Here is a 15,669-nt window from a genome sequence, read left to right on the forward strand (position 1 = left end):
TATTAACATTTCTCTTAAGCTTCAAATGGTATATTTATTTAGACCAAGCAAATTTACTTTAAAAATAAAAAATATTATGTTTTCTTGATTTGTAGCAACAAGCTATAGATTCAGCATTTTATTTTGCCTAATAAGATGTTTGTCCTCCTTATTACATTTTGAATACTATGTCAGTATGTTTAATAGTCACAAGCAAGTGTGTGCTGAAAAGCAAACAAAAAACAGGAGACATTAGACTTTCACTATCTTACCTCATTTTTTTCAGCAAAGCAACAGTTTAAATGAAGGAGTAACATAACTCTGAATGCTCTTTTGGCCCCATTCTCCACCTTTTTAGATTTCTTGAGAGCAACTGGTTTGTGTGGGTAACCCAGATGAACCATATTCCAATGGAGATTGACCGTGACCAGAACAAGGAGTGGCTTGTCATGCAGGTAAACCCTTGATTTTCCTAGTATATTTGTGATTTTAAGACTAAGAAGTATATATTTTGAGATGGCAGAACAATAAAAAGAAAATAAGTAATTGTCTATGTAGAGCTGAAGATGTCCAAATACACAATAGTGGCCGTGCATTGATTTGATTGTCATAGCTTTAATACTTGGTTTTAACCAGGTTTCATCAAGGACCACCAGAAATTACTGAATTGCTACAGTAGGTATCTACCGTGCAGGTTCCAAAAATGTGTAAGAAGGAAGAATGTAATAGAGGATGTGCATGGACCTCAGCTGTCAGCCATGGTTTCTGGATGGCACGTATAATGATTATTTTTTTCAATAGTGACATCCTCAATGCACCTCCCTATGTATCCAGTCACAAAGTCAGTATAATCCTCTAAATTAATATGCTGGTCATAGGTGGCTGAATATTTTCCAATCTGTACACTCAAAGCAGTCCTACAATGCTGAGTTGGTTCTTTGTACTGGCCTGAATCGTTTCAGCAGTGACATGTATGGTGGGAGAAGCATAATACAGAGGTGGTCTGAGAATCCCATACTGAGGAAGGGAACAGCCATATGAGAATCTTTAACACTAGAATCCCTGAAGCCTATGGAAAAACTCGTAATCCCAGGCCACCTTAAATTCCTTCACACCTCTCCTCAGCACAAGCAGCAAGCAGCCTGCTATCCCCTCCCCCTGTCCCAACGGAGCTGAAGTCAGTCGTAAAATTCTCAGCGCTCATGTGTGTTTATCTGGGTGTGAGGTGCCTGGAGTTGTATAGGGTAAATAATACTGTGTATTGTTATTTGGAATACATACATTTCATGTATGTTCCAGATCTACAACGATCTGTGTAAGTGTAGGATGACAGGAAATGGGAGGCAAGAAATGCTGAATACATACCTAAATCAGAAACTTTTTCTATGTTATACTAATAATGACGTGAATTGTTTAATGTGTGAAGACTTTAGTCCAAATATCAAATAAACAAGCGCTTTTATTCAAGAGTATAACCAAAGGAAAAAAACATTCAATATACATGTTGCTGTCAATGAGTTAAAAACCTAAGCTCAAATGTCAATCGACAGAAAGTTGATATGTATTCATGGTTAGTGCTGAGGTAAAAACTCCTCCCTTATAACCAAAAGGTTCCGGGTTCGAGTCTGGGCACTACACGTTTTGAGTGGTGAGGTGCTATTATTATTATTACTATAATATAATAAAAACATACATTTGATTTCAGTCTGTAACACCCGGTGTAAAGTTTATCTACTAGTAAAAGTTAGCGCTTTTTTTTATTATTCAGTTTTATTCTGTTAGTGACGTTCACATGGTATGAACTTGCCTCTCCCTCTCTTAGTTGATGGCATTTATCTCCATTCTTTTCACAAGAGCAGCAGTGGCTACAGTTGGTGCTGTGATTGATGTCTGCTCAGAACTATGTGTTGTACCGGCAATCAATGATACGATGCCCCGTGACTGCTATCAGACTATCAAGACACCTGAGCAGAATATGTGAAAAAAGACAGATTTGCTGTGATTTTTGATATCTGACAACTGTTTTGTTGAGAACTGTGTTTTGAGTTACAACCCAGGGAAAAGACTTTCTGAGTCTGTGGTCATAAAGCTTATGGAGCCATTTCTGGACAAAGTCAGAACCATAACAACAGTTGTGTAAAGTGCGAAAGGAGCTTCCACCTGCAGCTAAAGTCATTCGCGTACTGAAGTAGCATTGCACATGTACTTTGTCAGCATGCCTATGTCGATTAAACACAGGAAACTCTGCAGTCTACTTGTGACTTTAGGGTGTAGGAAGCTAAGTCAATAAATCAAGGTAAATAGGTAAATAACATTTGATGTGGCTTTTATATAAGTAACATATAAATGTTTTTCATATAAAGACCATAACAAAACATAATCACAAACAGAACTTTGCACAATACCTTGGCGAGCTCGGCATGCCCTGCTGTTTCATTGAAGAACGTGTGTGGCAGATTGACTGGCAGGATGATGCCCAACCTCTTGCTGAATCCAAACGGTGCCATCTTTTGCTTTTACACCTGGTCCAGCTTTGTTGTTCTCATGTGTGACTGGACGTTTCTTGCGGGGAGGACTTCTGTTCTCGGGGGGTTGGTTTTGGATAGCAGGCTATTTGCTGCTTGTACTGATCGACACATTTGCAAAACAAAAGAACCCAATGGAGAGGTGCTAAGGAATTTAAGGTGGCCCAGGATTACGAGTTGTTTCGTAGGCTTCAGGGATTCTACTGTATTGTTTGTGTAAAATAGCTGCAGTGTATTCTTTCCCCCATTGCAAAGTTCACATGCTGGTAAAACTTTGGTATTATAGCTTTTAAGTTGGCATGGTTTAAATCACCAGCAATAGTAAAAAAAAAAAAAAAGCTGTCAGGATGGGCTGTTTGCTGCTCACTGTTAACATCATGCAGCTTTCAGGGCACTTCATTAGCATTCATGCTGGGAGGGGGCATAAACTGCCACAACAACAATGGCAGTGAATTCTCTTGGCAGATAAAACAGTCAACATTTCACCACTAAAAACTCCAGCTGAGAAGAGCAGTAAATCAAGACAACCACAGCATCAACACACCAGACATTGTTTACATAAACACAGAGTCTCATGCCACGAGTCTTACCAGAGGTAGCAATGTCTATATCTGCACAAAATAGATAGAGAGCTTGTAGCTGAATAGCTGAGTCAGGGACTTTGTTCTACAACCATGTTTCCAAGAAAATAAACACACAACAATTCCTCATTCCAGACCTGGGTGTTGAATTGGGGTCCATTTTATTTTCCAGAGAGCGTATGTTGGCCAGTAGCACTGACGGGAGAGATGGACAGCTAGGCTTGGCCTTCAGCCTACAGCAGTAAAAGGTATTACTCAATCAGAAGGTTGCCAGTTTGAATCCCATAAACACCAGAAGTGACTGTACTCCATTGAGCCCTTGAGCAAGGCCCTCAACCCGCAATTGCTTTGTCCTAGGCATCCATCCAGCCCTGTAAACAGGGTCCTCCAACTTGCAGGGAAAACTTGGGGGTTGATGGTGGGATTGGCGCTCCAGTCACTGTAAAAAACATCACACTGCTCCAGTGTTGTGCTGAGGTGTCACCTGTTATACGGCTGCACTTGGGACCCAATCCAGGTGGTTCACTGTGTAGTGGGTGTGGCAACGCGCTGTAATCAGTGCATGCTTCCAACCTCGTCCTCATGTGAATACTTTTTGAGTGTTGCATACAATAGATACATGTTTAATTAACTTCAGTTTATAGTTAAACTGCTCACTCCAGGACAAAACATCAACTATATGTGAAGCAGGAATATTGTGATCATTGTGTGTGCCTGATCACTGATCAGCATTCACAAGAAACCGCACAGCTCAAATTTTCTCTACATAATGAGGGTCCATCCGTTACTCCTTCCTGATCAGGATTACTCTTCATCTATCAGGAAGTCCTACAGGGTGGTTCTTACAAATTCCAATTCCCATGTAACCCTGCAGGTGTCTAAATTGGGACTCTATATGAGGGACACTGCCACCTATTAAAGTGGGGGGATGAACTGCACCCTGCCATGCTCTCTTACCAGTTCTTGTACTCTTCAGACATCCCACCCAAGATGGAGATCATAAGCTGTCCCAACCAGGTATTGCCCCCATTTAGGTCCATCTTTCCATTATGGCATCCAGGCCAGGTAAGGACTCCACCTCCATCCTGGGTGAGACACCGAACTGTCCTCTGGGGTATACACTATCTTTATATATAATACGCTACCATGGCTGTTCGTTTGTCCATCAAGGATTTTAAATCACCTGTACCTCGCAAACTGTTTGACCTATTGACCTGAAATTTGGTACACATATACTACATAATGTCTACTATGCGATTTTGGGGTGATGATTGACCTCCAAGGTTATTACTCTTTTTATTTTTATTTTATTTTATTGTAGAATCAACTCTTGGCAGTGGCCAGCAAGGCGGCCGTGTGGTGCATGCGTACAGGCACCGTTCTCATCCCTACCACCTTTGCCGTCACTTCCCCTACCTTTTCATGTGTTAAATCATTCTTGAGGCAGATTGAAGATTTAAGTGCCAGCTTAAGTGAAAAATTAAAGAAAACGAACTAAGCAATTGCAACACAGATACTGACTTAATCAGTTTTAACGCAAAAAGATGCACATGAAAGATGAGAAGAAGCGGGCCGTTAGGGTAGAGAAAAGAAGAGCTGCTCAGAAAGCAGCATGCGCATCAACCTCTGAGCAAACCAATGCTAAATGTACAGAGAAAGAGTATGAAAACTATGAAGAGCGCACTCAGCATTTACGAAAGGCTGATGCAGAGCAAAAGAGAATTGCTCAAGCAACTGAGAGCAAAGAACAAATCATACAACGAAGACAGAACAACACTGAGAAAAAGAGAATCGCAAGAGCAAATGAGACTGAGGAAGAGGCTAATTGACGTCGGCAATCAGTGGTCAAACATGCCAGAATTGAAAAGGCAAATTAGTCAGAACAAAATGCCATCCAGAGATGACAAAGAGACGTTGATCGAATGAGAATAGCTAGAAACCTCTCAGTCATGTGTATTCACTTCACATTATCGTGTAGTGTGCCACTTCTGGTATATATATAATATGTCTTGAAGGAGCAGAGGTATTTAAACTTTAATCTTTATGACCACAGACTCTGCAAACTATTCTATGGCTTTATCAACTTTGTGATCAGCCTTGGATAATTATCCTCCTCGGGAGGTATAAATCAAAGGCATACACTGCTGATGTGTAGAAATGTACTTGACTGGAAAAAAAATCACATATCCTGCGTAATATATACAGTATATTGCTATGTACATATCAGCAGATGCAATATATAAAGCCAATGCAGTTACACATTCAGCACCAACCTACATTGCTGACACCTGACCCTTCCATCATTGTGAAACTGAAGCTACCAAGAGAAACCAAACCAGGCAATTTCTGATTTTGGTTTAACAGTATCTCAGACTGACAGATAAATACAATTTCTTTCCAAAAGGTTGATTTCCATTGTCAGATAAAAAACCTCAAGTGTTTTGACCATAGCGCAACAAAAAGGTGGCAGACAATGTAAAAACTGAACAGGTATATAGAAATGAGACCAGATAATACAAAAGGGATTCTGCACACATGTGAGGAGGGGTTGCTACTTACTGTGAGCTAATAATGAATGTATTTTAGTGCTGTAAGAAAGCATGCATATTCCCTGCAGTGCATAGCATCTTTTAACATGTTTTAATTTATATATGTAGTATTAGGGTGTTGTACCGTGTTATCCATTATGAATGTACAGTGATTCCTCGCTATATCGCGCTTTGCCTTTCGCGGCTTCACTCCATCGCGGATTTTATATGTAAGCATATTTAAATATATATCGCTGATTTTTTGCTGGTTCGCGGATTTCTGCGGACAATGGGTCTTTTAATTTCTGGTACATGCTTCCTCAGTTGGTTTGCCCAGTTGATTTCATACAAGGGACGCTATTGGCAGATGGCTGAGAAGCTACCCAACTTACTGTTCTCTGTCTCTCTTGCGCTGACTTTCTCTGATCCTGACGTAGGGGGATTGAGCAGGGGGGCTGTTTGCACACCTAGACGATACGGACGCTCGTCTAAAAATGCTGAAAGATTATCTTCACGTTGCTATCTTTTGTGCAGCTGCTTCCTGAAACGACATGCTGCGCCTGCATGGTGCTTCGCATACTTAAAAGCTCGAAGGGCACGTATTGAATTTTGACTGGAAAACAAACTCTGTCTCTCTCTCTCTCTCTCTCTCTCTCTCTCCCTGCTCCTGACGGAGGGGGTGTGAGCTGCCGCCTTCAACAGCTTTGTGCCGCGGTGCTTCGCATACTTAAAAGCCAAACAGCCCTATTGATTTGTTTGCTAGAGATTGTTTTCTCTATCTATGTGACATTCTGTGCTCCTGACACGCACTCCTTTGAAGAGGAAGATATGTTTGCATTCTTTTAATTGTGAGATGGAACTGTCATCTCTGTCTTGTCATGGAGCACAGTTTAAACTTTTGAAAAAGAGACAAATGTTTGTTTGCAGTGTTTGAATAACGTTTCTGTCTCTCTACAACCTCCTGTGTTTCTGCGCAAATCTGTGACCCAAGCATGACAATATAAAAATAACCATATAAACATATGGTTTCTACTTCGCGGATTTTCTTATTTCGCGGGTGGCTCTGGAACGCAACCCCCGCGATGGAGGAGGGATTACTGTAGTGAGAAGTCAAGCAAAATTACACCTTTTATTGGCTAACTAAAAAGATTTCAATATGCAAGCTTTCGAGGCAACTCAGGCCCCTTCTTCAGACAAGATGTAATCAAAAGCTTCGAAAGCTTGCATATTGCATATTGTAATCTTTTTAGTTAGCCAATAAAAGGTGTCATTTTGCTTAACTTTATATATGGAAATTCGTATTTCCCAATCTAGCAGTAGTAACATAATATTCAAAAACAAATTAACAAAAATTAAATATCCTGTAGTGGGCAGTGTTAGTACATCCTTGTATAAATATTTCCCTAATATGCTTATACTTTTCAATGAAGTATACCAAACCATACATTGGTTATCGAAAATTTTTTAGAGATAATGTTGAATGACTCAACTTTTTATAAATGTAGTACAATTGGTCTTTAACAAAATTGGTTTAACACAAATCAAAAAAATTTCTAGCTGTCCTCAGAAGAAAGATTGCTGATATGCATATGTCCATGAGAAGTGAAGAACTGAGTGATGCTTGGTTAATGTATCATTCAAATCAAATTTAGTTTAGTTTATTCTTGTAAAAACATTGTTCACTGAGATCTACATGTATGTAGAACAAAACACTGTAAAAATGTCAGTAAATTTAACAGTAAAAATACAGTGGAACCTCGGGTCACGACCGTAATTCGTTCCAAAACTCTGGTCGTAACCCAATTTGGTCGTGACCCGAAGTAATTTCCCCCATAGGATTGTATGTAAATACAATTAATCTGTTCCGGACCATACAAACTGTATGTAAATCTTTCTTTTTTATTTAAAGATTTTTAAGCACAAAATTAGTTAATTATACCATAGAATGCACAGTGTAATAGTAAACTAAATGTAAAAACATTGAATAACACTGAGAAAACCTTGAACAGAGAAAACTAACATTGCAAGAGTTCACGCTATAGGCTTAAGAACTGCTCGCTTTAAAGATTTTTAAGCACAGGGAAACAAATGAACATTTGAAAAATCCGTAATTTATACAAAAACTAACCATAAACAACCAAGAAAACTAACCTTGCATGAGTCGAGTTCTGGCATGAAGGAAGTTAGGAGGAACTGGGTGGAGAGGAGATTACAGTTTTGAGGTAAAGTCTGTGACGATGCTGGTTCAATGCATGTTCCCATCTCGCTTGCTGGAGCCCTTAAACCTGTCACTGTCTGTAATGTTACCGATGAGCATGACAGTGACGCACTACTGTACAATGGAGCAGGGGATAGTGCAAAAAGTCCAAATCAAATTAAGCGCAGTGCTTTCAGAATCCTTCAATAAATAAATAATCCCATAAAAACAGAAGTGAAGTGGAGGTTAAAATCCAATAGAAAAAAGTCTTCATTAAATACAACGAGGTTAAAACAATGCTGGAAGCAGTCTCTTTAAAAGCATGCCCAGTGCATTCTTTAACTGGTGACCCCTGCTGCCTTCTCGGCCTTACGCGGTCAGCCGTCTTTCTTCTGGTCACTCCAGTTCCTTGATTGCTCAGATGGAACGACCGCTTCCTTCTGCCCCACCGAGTGTCAGTCAAACACCCCTGCTTGGGCTCACTGTCCAGTTGCCTGCCTGCAAGCACGCACTCGCTCGCTCGCTCTCACCGGTTCTTTCCACACTGCTTCCTGCTTACTTCCTCACTCCGCAACCTCTGTCTTTCTTTTCTTTTTCCTCCCTTTAGCCGCCTCACGCTTCTATTTATGAAGAGGACGTGGCAGCTGTAGCACGGTGATTATTTATTTAAAACTGGCCACTTGACGTGAGCTGTGGACCCACTATACCACAAAGTCCCTCTGCGCGATGCACGTCTGACCGAGAACAACGTACTGTACAGGGAGAGACTGAACACGTGCATAAATCACCGGCGCATACGAACCAGAAGGGAAACGAAATAGAGCACAAAGAGTTCACCACGAATGCACAGGGAGAGACTGAACACGTGCGGAAATCATTGGCGCGTACGAAGGGAAACTGTCTTGTTCGTCACCTGAGTGTGTGGTCGTGAAGAAACAAACTTTTTGGTCATAACCCGATTTGTACGTGGTCCTATACGTTCGTGACCCGAGGTTCCACTGTACTGTGAATGGTGAAAGTAAAGTACTTTTTCTGAAAAAAGGAAAGCTACCTTATGTTCTACTGAAAATTATCTATATATCTTAACACCAGAATTACCAAAGCCTACGAAAAACACTTGTAAATCCGGCCCACCTTAAATCTGTTTGCACCTCTCCATCAGCGTCTTTTGTCTTGTAAATGTGTCGATAAGCACAAGCAGCAAGCAACCTGCTATACCATCCAGCCCTCCGCCGCATAAAGGGCAAGAAGTTCTCTCAGTTCAAGCCTTGATTATGTTGGAGTGAAGTGCTGGAGTTTTAAAGGGGAAATATTTGGAATACATACATTTCATGTGTGTCTTCCGTGTCTACAACAATCAATGTAAACACATCATTAAAACAGAAACATTTTTCATGTTTTAGTATTAAATGACAAAATGTTGACATGAACTGTATAATGTGTGAAGGCTGATGTCCAAATATCAAATAAACACTTTTACAAAAGGTGCAAATCCTGGGTGCCTCGCAAATTTACCATTTTGAGTAGTGAGCTGCTCTTATTATTAATATTATACAATAGAAACATATATTTGACACTCAATAAAACTGAATAAAAAGTGAGATACGAAGAAGGCAGATTCACCAGCATTTGTGTGTCAGCTTTTATCCCTCCAGATCAGAGAATTTCCAGTTCCATTGTCTCAAAACACCACTCACATGTATAGTTATTCCCAGTTTCAAATAAAAACTAACAGCATCAGATCTGGGTTTGTATCGTGATCCCGTTGTCTTTTGATTACAAGTGAGCAGTTCTTACCGCTGCACCACAGAAGTTGTCGTATTGCATTTGCACCTTTCGTGAAAGTGTTTATTTGATATTTGGACTTCAGCCTTCACACATTATACAGTTCATGTCGACATTTTGTCAGTTATTACTAAAACATATAAATGTTTCTGTTTTAACGATGTGTTTACATAGATTGTTGTATACACGGAATACACATGAAATGTATGAATTCCAAATATTTCCACTCTAAAACACCAGCGCTTCACTCCAAGATGATCAAGGCTTGAACTGGGACAACTTCTTGCCCTTTCTGTGGCAGTGGTGGGGATGGTATAGCAGGCCACTTGCTGCTTGTGCTTATCAACACATTTACAAGACAAGACACTGACAGAGAGGTGCGAATGGATTTAAGGTGGGCCGGGTTTACGAGTTTTTTCATAGGCTTTGGTAATTCTAGTGTTAAACAATACATTTCAATATTTTCTACAGCCACGTTTTGTAAAATCGTATTTTTCTACCATCAAAATACGCTACATACCATTTACTGATACATTACGGTTACACTGAATAAAATCACTGTTAATTTTACAGTGTATAACTGTTAAATAGTGAAGGTAAACAACTGTAAAATGGTAAAGCACTGTTTCAGCAACGCTGAACTTCCGATATTTGCATAAGGAAACCCCCTTTTACCATATTGTTTCTGGTGAACCGCATACCTTTGCACAGTAGGGGAAAAAAAACTTAAAGTTAGCAAACTTATTTTTCCCTGCATGCTGAAGGTTTTTTGAGGTTATGAAAGGTAATTTATGGTAGGTTGTATTTGATAAGCTGGCACACCTGTAGGATACCATACACTATAAAAGCAAACTTTACTTCTCCACCAGACAATCTGCTATAATTTCTTTAAACATTGAACTCTTTTCAATGTATATAATTAAATGATACAACATGTTTGCTATTGTCTGTGAAGATTCTCAGTCATCCAGGTGAAATTATCTGGTAGTTGAGTCATGGCAACTGGACTTCTTTCTTGTTAGGTATCCAAAGACCGGATACAGAAAGAGAAGAAGAAGAGCAATGTAATTATATGCTGTTCAATGCAGCGAAGAGTGTCCTGAACTGTACATTGGAGAGACCAAACAGCCGCTACACAGGAGGATGGCCCAGCACAGAAGGAGTAACACCTCTGGGCCGGAAGAGCTGTGTACTTCCATTTTAAGGACAAAGGACACTCATTTGAGGACATTAACATCCAGATATTAGATAGAGAAGACAAGTGGTTTGAGAGAGGGGTGAGGGAAGCTTTGCATGTGCAAATCAACAACCCCTCACTCAACGGAGGTGGAGGCCTTAGGCATAACCTGTCTTCAATTTATCATGCTGCCCTTTCATCCATCCCCAGGGAAATCAGGCCCAATTCACACCTCCACCAGGTGGACCACTCTTAACAACCCATTCTATGGGGATAGAAGGGGCTGTTAAAAAGGTGTGACGGTTACATCTACATACACCTCCCCCTTCCTTTGTTTTACTCAACGAGCCTAATCAGGGCAGGTGTGAAGTGAAACTAACCTGGAGGATAAAATTGTGGTCTCTAACAACATTCCTCAGATTGACGAAGCTGCTTGTGTGAGCAGTGAAACGTATCTACCTAACAAGAAAGAAGTCCAGTTGCCATGACTCAACAACCAGATGTTTTCTATTGATTGTTGATTTTTTACTGATGCAGACTGTGTCCTGGTATTTGATCATGAAAACATTTTCTAATGGTTTAATGATTGCCATATATATTACAGTGCATGGATTTCAGGTTATGGTTAATCGTTTGCTTCTATTGTAATGTGTTGTAAAGAAAAAACAGTTTTTTACTAAAATGTTATACTGTAGACCTAAAAGTATTGTCACCTTATTTTGTATGGTAAAATTCTGGACATACAACCACAGCTGCCAGTTTTTTACCATAAATTTAACATTTTTTGTATAGTATAGTTCTCAAAATCAGTCCTGGTAGCCCCATGTGACTGCATGTTTTTGCTAACGTTTGTCTTTAATTGGTTAGTTTCTGTGATTTGTAAACATAGAAATTACAAGACTAACTTTGATAAACTGTTCTTAGAATGTAGTGAGAATTTATGTACATTACATGGAGATTTAGGTTTAAAAGGAATATTCAAACCAACTTTTATCTGTTGTTTGTAGCAATGGCAGAGAAACAGTTATTATGTAACATCATGTTTTTAGAATTTATTAATAACAAAGTTCCAGATACAGTAAGCTTTTTGGGACAATGCTGAACAAACAGCAAATAATATCAATATATATATATGTTTTCCACAATTAAGTTTGAGTTTCTCACCATATCCATACATTTTGATATAGAGTAAATGTTGTACAACTTTAATCCCTGATTGAACTGAGGAGAGCAGGTAAGTAAATAAAAAGTCAAAAAATAAAGGTTTTATAATAAAGTCAAAAATAGTCATGGTCAGAGATTATTTTGTTTAATGGAGTAATTAATAGTATGTTTAATATTAATACCACAATTTAGAAGTTTATTCTTTTTTATGGACTATCATCATTGCAAAAGTCAGAATTAAATTTTTCAAATAGGTTGTAGTGATAAAGTTGTGAGGCTAATTCTTAGGCCAGGTTTATATTTCATGTGACACAACGCATGCGCCTGTGGATGCTACTGCTATGCAAGCAGTGTACTGTTTATACTTGCACATGTACTTTATGTAAATTGGGAGGATTCCACCAGGTGGCAGTGCAAGATATCATCATAGTGAGAAAACAAAGTTCTGCTTCACTGTGCTGTGAATTGCCTGAAATACCCATGAAGTTCAGGACACCTTGCCACAATAGCTCTGAAAAGGATGGATGTTTAATGATTATATCCATCCAATTCCAGCAAACATCATGCGTGAAGCAGAAACAATCCCTGGACGGGGCAGAAGCTCATCACAAGACAAATACAAGCACACACATACAAACATGCAAACTCCAGGCAGAGAACACCAGGGACGTGACTCCCTGCAAGGCAGCAGTGCTACTGCTATACCACTGTGCTGCCCCAACATGTGTAATTATTACCAGTAATAATTAATTAAATGAAGTTAATGATTTATCTGTAAAATGTGACATAGATGCTTTAACACATTTCATCATGAAAGTGATAACAAGTATAAATCTAAGGATTCTAAACGAGCTCTGTGAGGCAATTGCTGCCCGCCATTGGTGCCAGTACATGAGGAAGCCACAGATGCATATTGGTTTTAACATGACATTTACAACGGTCTACTTTAATGATAAAATAAACTACGAGAGTAAAGTAGAAATTCCAAGATTAAAGCCGAAATTTCAACTTTAACCACAAAATACACCCTTTCACCGTGTCCCTAATTTTTTTTCTCTGTGGCTTAAATGCGCTTCCATACATTCTGATGCTCTCCTTCAATGACCAAGTCTCCCCTACTCACCCAATTGCTGAGATAGGTAACCATTTTGTTTGAAGCAGACAGCATTTTCCCAGATGTAATTTCAAGCCAGCTGCTTGTAATTTATCCAGCACTTCATGCAAGGAGCCCCAGAGCACCTTGAGAAGAGGTTACATAAGTCAGGTCTTCATCTAGGTATACTAAACAGTGGTTATGAGGCAGACCATTAACCATTCAAAAGTGGCAGGGGTGTTACAAAAATCAAACAGGTGGACTCTGAAGTGCCACAGATCAACCCTTTAAGAGAAACCATTTTTTTCTGGTATCTGGAGCCAGCTCCTTCTGCCAGTACCCACTACTCAGATCTAATGTCAAGAACCAGCTTGATCCCAACACCAAATCTAGCAATGTAGTTTAGCTTCTGATAGACCACACAGAATTGCCAGTCCCCTGTTTTTTTCCCTCATCAGCACAACTGGGGAGCACTGCAGGATTCAAGCTGTTCGATGCTACTGGCTGTCAGAGTCTCCTGAATTAGTGCTTCGGTCTTTCACTGACATGCCAAAGTTGTTGCTTGACAGGCCAAGTGCCACCAGTGCTGATTTCAGCAGTGCTGATAATAATTATAATTCACTACTCAAAGCACTTTCCACACAGGGAGGACTGCAAAGCGAACCCACAATCCCCTTACTGCAAAGCAGCAGCACTACCACTGCACTGGCAAATTGGTCCTGATACTCCATGTAATTTCTTTTCTGATTGGGGTTTAGGTCCATGCTATTTGTCTGCCACAATTTCACCAGTTTCAGCAAAATAAATTTGGGGCAGACCTGAAGTGTAATAATCCCAGTCAAAATCCATACAGGCCTTTGCATGTTGTAAAATGTCTAGGATTCATGGATCCTAATTATCAGCCACCCAGACAACATGGGAGCAGGTCCATTTGCTGACCTGAAGCACTGCTAATGCTCAGCCCTTCATAGCAGCACAAGCTACAGTATCCATGACAAACTGGCTTGACACTGGCTGTAGGGAATAGTCAAATTGTAAGGGTGTCAGGGGTTATGATTCAGGCTGAGGATCCAGTGTCACACCAGTGCCCATAATAACTGTCCTCACTGACTCCCTTCCAGATAACAGCAGCTCCTTTTGCTGAGTTGTCCAATGGTAATTATCTCTTGTTGCAGCGTGGCCATTAGTCTTTGGGAGCATTTATGGTATCCCGAGGTGACCCTCCTACTCTGAATCCCTTCCCACCAACATTTCTATTTTACTAGCTGGCACAACCTGTTATTTTGGTAAGAATTGTCAGATGGGGCCTGGGTAGCCACACTCCTAAGAAACCACAGCTGTAATTGCATCTCTCATCGCCTCCTCCACAATACTGACACATGTTATTCCAACCAGAGTTTTGCAGATATCTAGTTCATGAATGGGTAATTGACTTGATGAAGATTCATCCTGACAAGCCACCTGAAATTAAGTCTCCACTAATGCCTTTTCTAATGTGGATGGTGAAGCAAGTGAGCCACCCCATCTCATAAAAGCATCTCTTACAAGCACAGCTGGCTCTGGTCTTGGAAAGAGCAGATAGGCTCCCCACCCTTTACATTTCATCTGCAAAGGGCCCCAGTCATCCTCTCGCACATCTAACCCATTCATGTAGTTGCTCTTACTGTCCTAGGAATGACTCAGTACATTCAAACTGCCGCTTGATTGCTTTGAGGAGATTCAGTAAATGCATCACATCTACTTATGGTGCATTCTCAAATTTTCAGTGCCTCACACTCTAAGGCCACCACCAACTGTACTGCACACTCTTATTTGCCCAGTATTTTACCACCACTCTGTTTTCAATGTGGACCCAATACATTTTTCCATGTCCCAGTGCGATCACATAGGCGATGGTCAATAATAATGTCAAGTTAACTAAAAATCATAGATTGGCTCCAAACATTTGTAGAGATGTGTGAGATTCATGAGCTATTCTAGTTTATAGTAGCACTTTGTGGCCCTTTTTTTTCTCTTCTCCCCACCAAAGTTGATGGAGGGGCAGAGTAGCTATAACTAATACAGCAATAGGGGATTGGCCAAATTAGCCCTTACACATTTGTCCAGTTTGAGAGGTCACTTTGAATGGCTACAGCACTGTTTGGTGAGTATGCCTGAATTCAATTTGACTTTTCACTTTCTTGATGAGTCATTACGTTTGTTTGTAAGCACATGTAACAGGGCTGAGAAAATAGACTACATAAACCAGGAGTGTCATCCAGTCCTGGGGTACTTTTATTCGAATATTAGTCATGAGCCAGCAAATCCAATTTGTTTCTCTTTGTAAAAATAATGCTATGCAGTTAAGTGACCAGTTAAATTCATGCCATTGAGACAGAAAGAATGGTGTTAAATACTGTATACTGTATTGTTTTGTCTGACAAGGTGCAAAACAATGGTTACCGCAAAATCCTACCGGACTACGCCAATTGTTTTGTCTTGGTAGAGTAATATATATATTGCTCTACTTTCCCCTATTGTATTATTAATATGTAGCCTTAGAATGCCTAATCTCACAGACTTACCACTGTTTATAAGGTATTATTGTGGGAAGCGTGGAGGCACCAGGGCTCGGCTCCGAGCCTCCCGGATCCTCTCTAG

At 40.0% G+C, this 15,669-nt stretch overlaps 1 protein-coding gene across 1 annotated transcript in view; it reads left to right on the forward strand.

Annotated features, from left to right (window-relative positions):
* Positions 1-15,669, forward strand: part of LOC114644508 (acyl-CoA (8-3)-desaturase) — a 236,031-nt gene that overhangs the window by 195,579 nt on the left and 24,783 nt on the right. Inside the window, exon 10 of the mRNA XM_028792592.2 lies at positions 338-434. Within this exon, the coding sequence (XP_028648425.1) occupies positions 338-434 (97 nt within the window). The remainder of the gene's footprint in view (positions 1-337; positions 435-15,669) is intronic.

Source organism: Erpetoichthys calabaricus, chromosome 2, assembly GCF_900747795.2.
Source record: "Erpetoichthys calabaricus chromosome 2, fErpCal1.3, whole genome shotgun sequence".
In the NCBI taxonomy this organism is placed as follows: domain Eukaryota; kingdom Metazoa; phylum Chordata; class Cladistia; order Polypteriformes; family Polypteridae; genus Erpetoichthys; species Erpetoichthys calabaricus.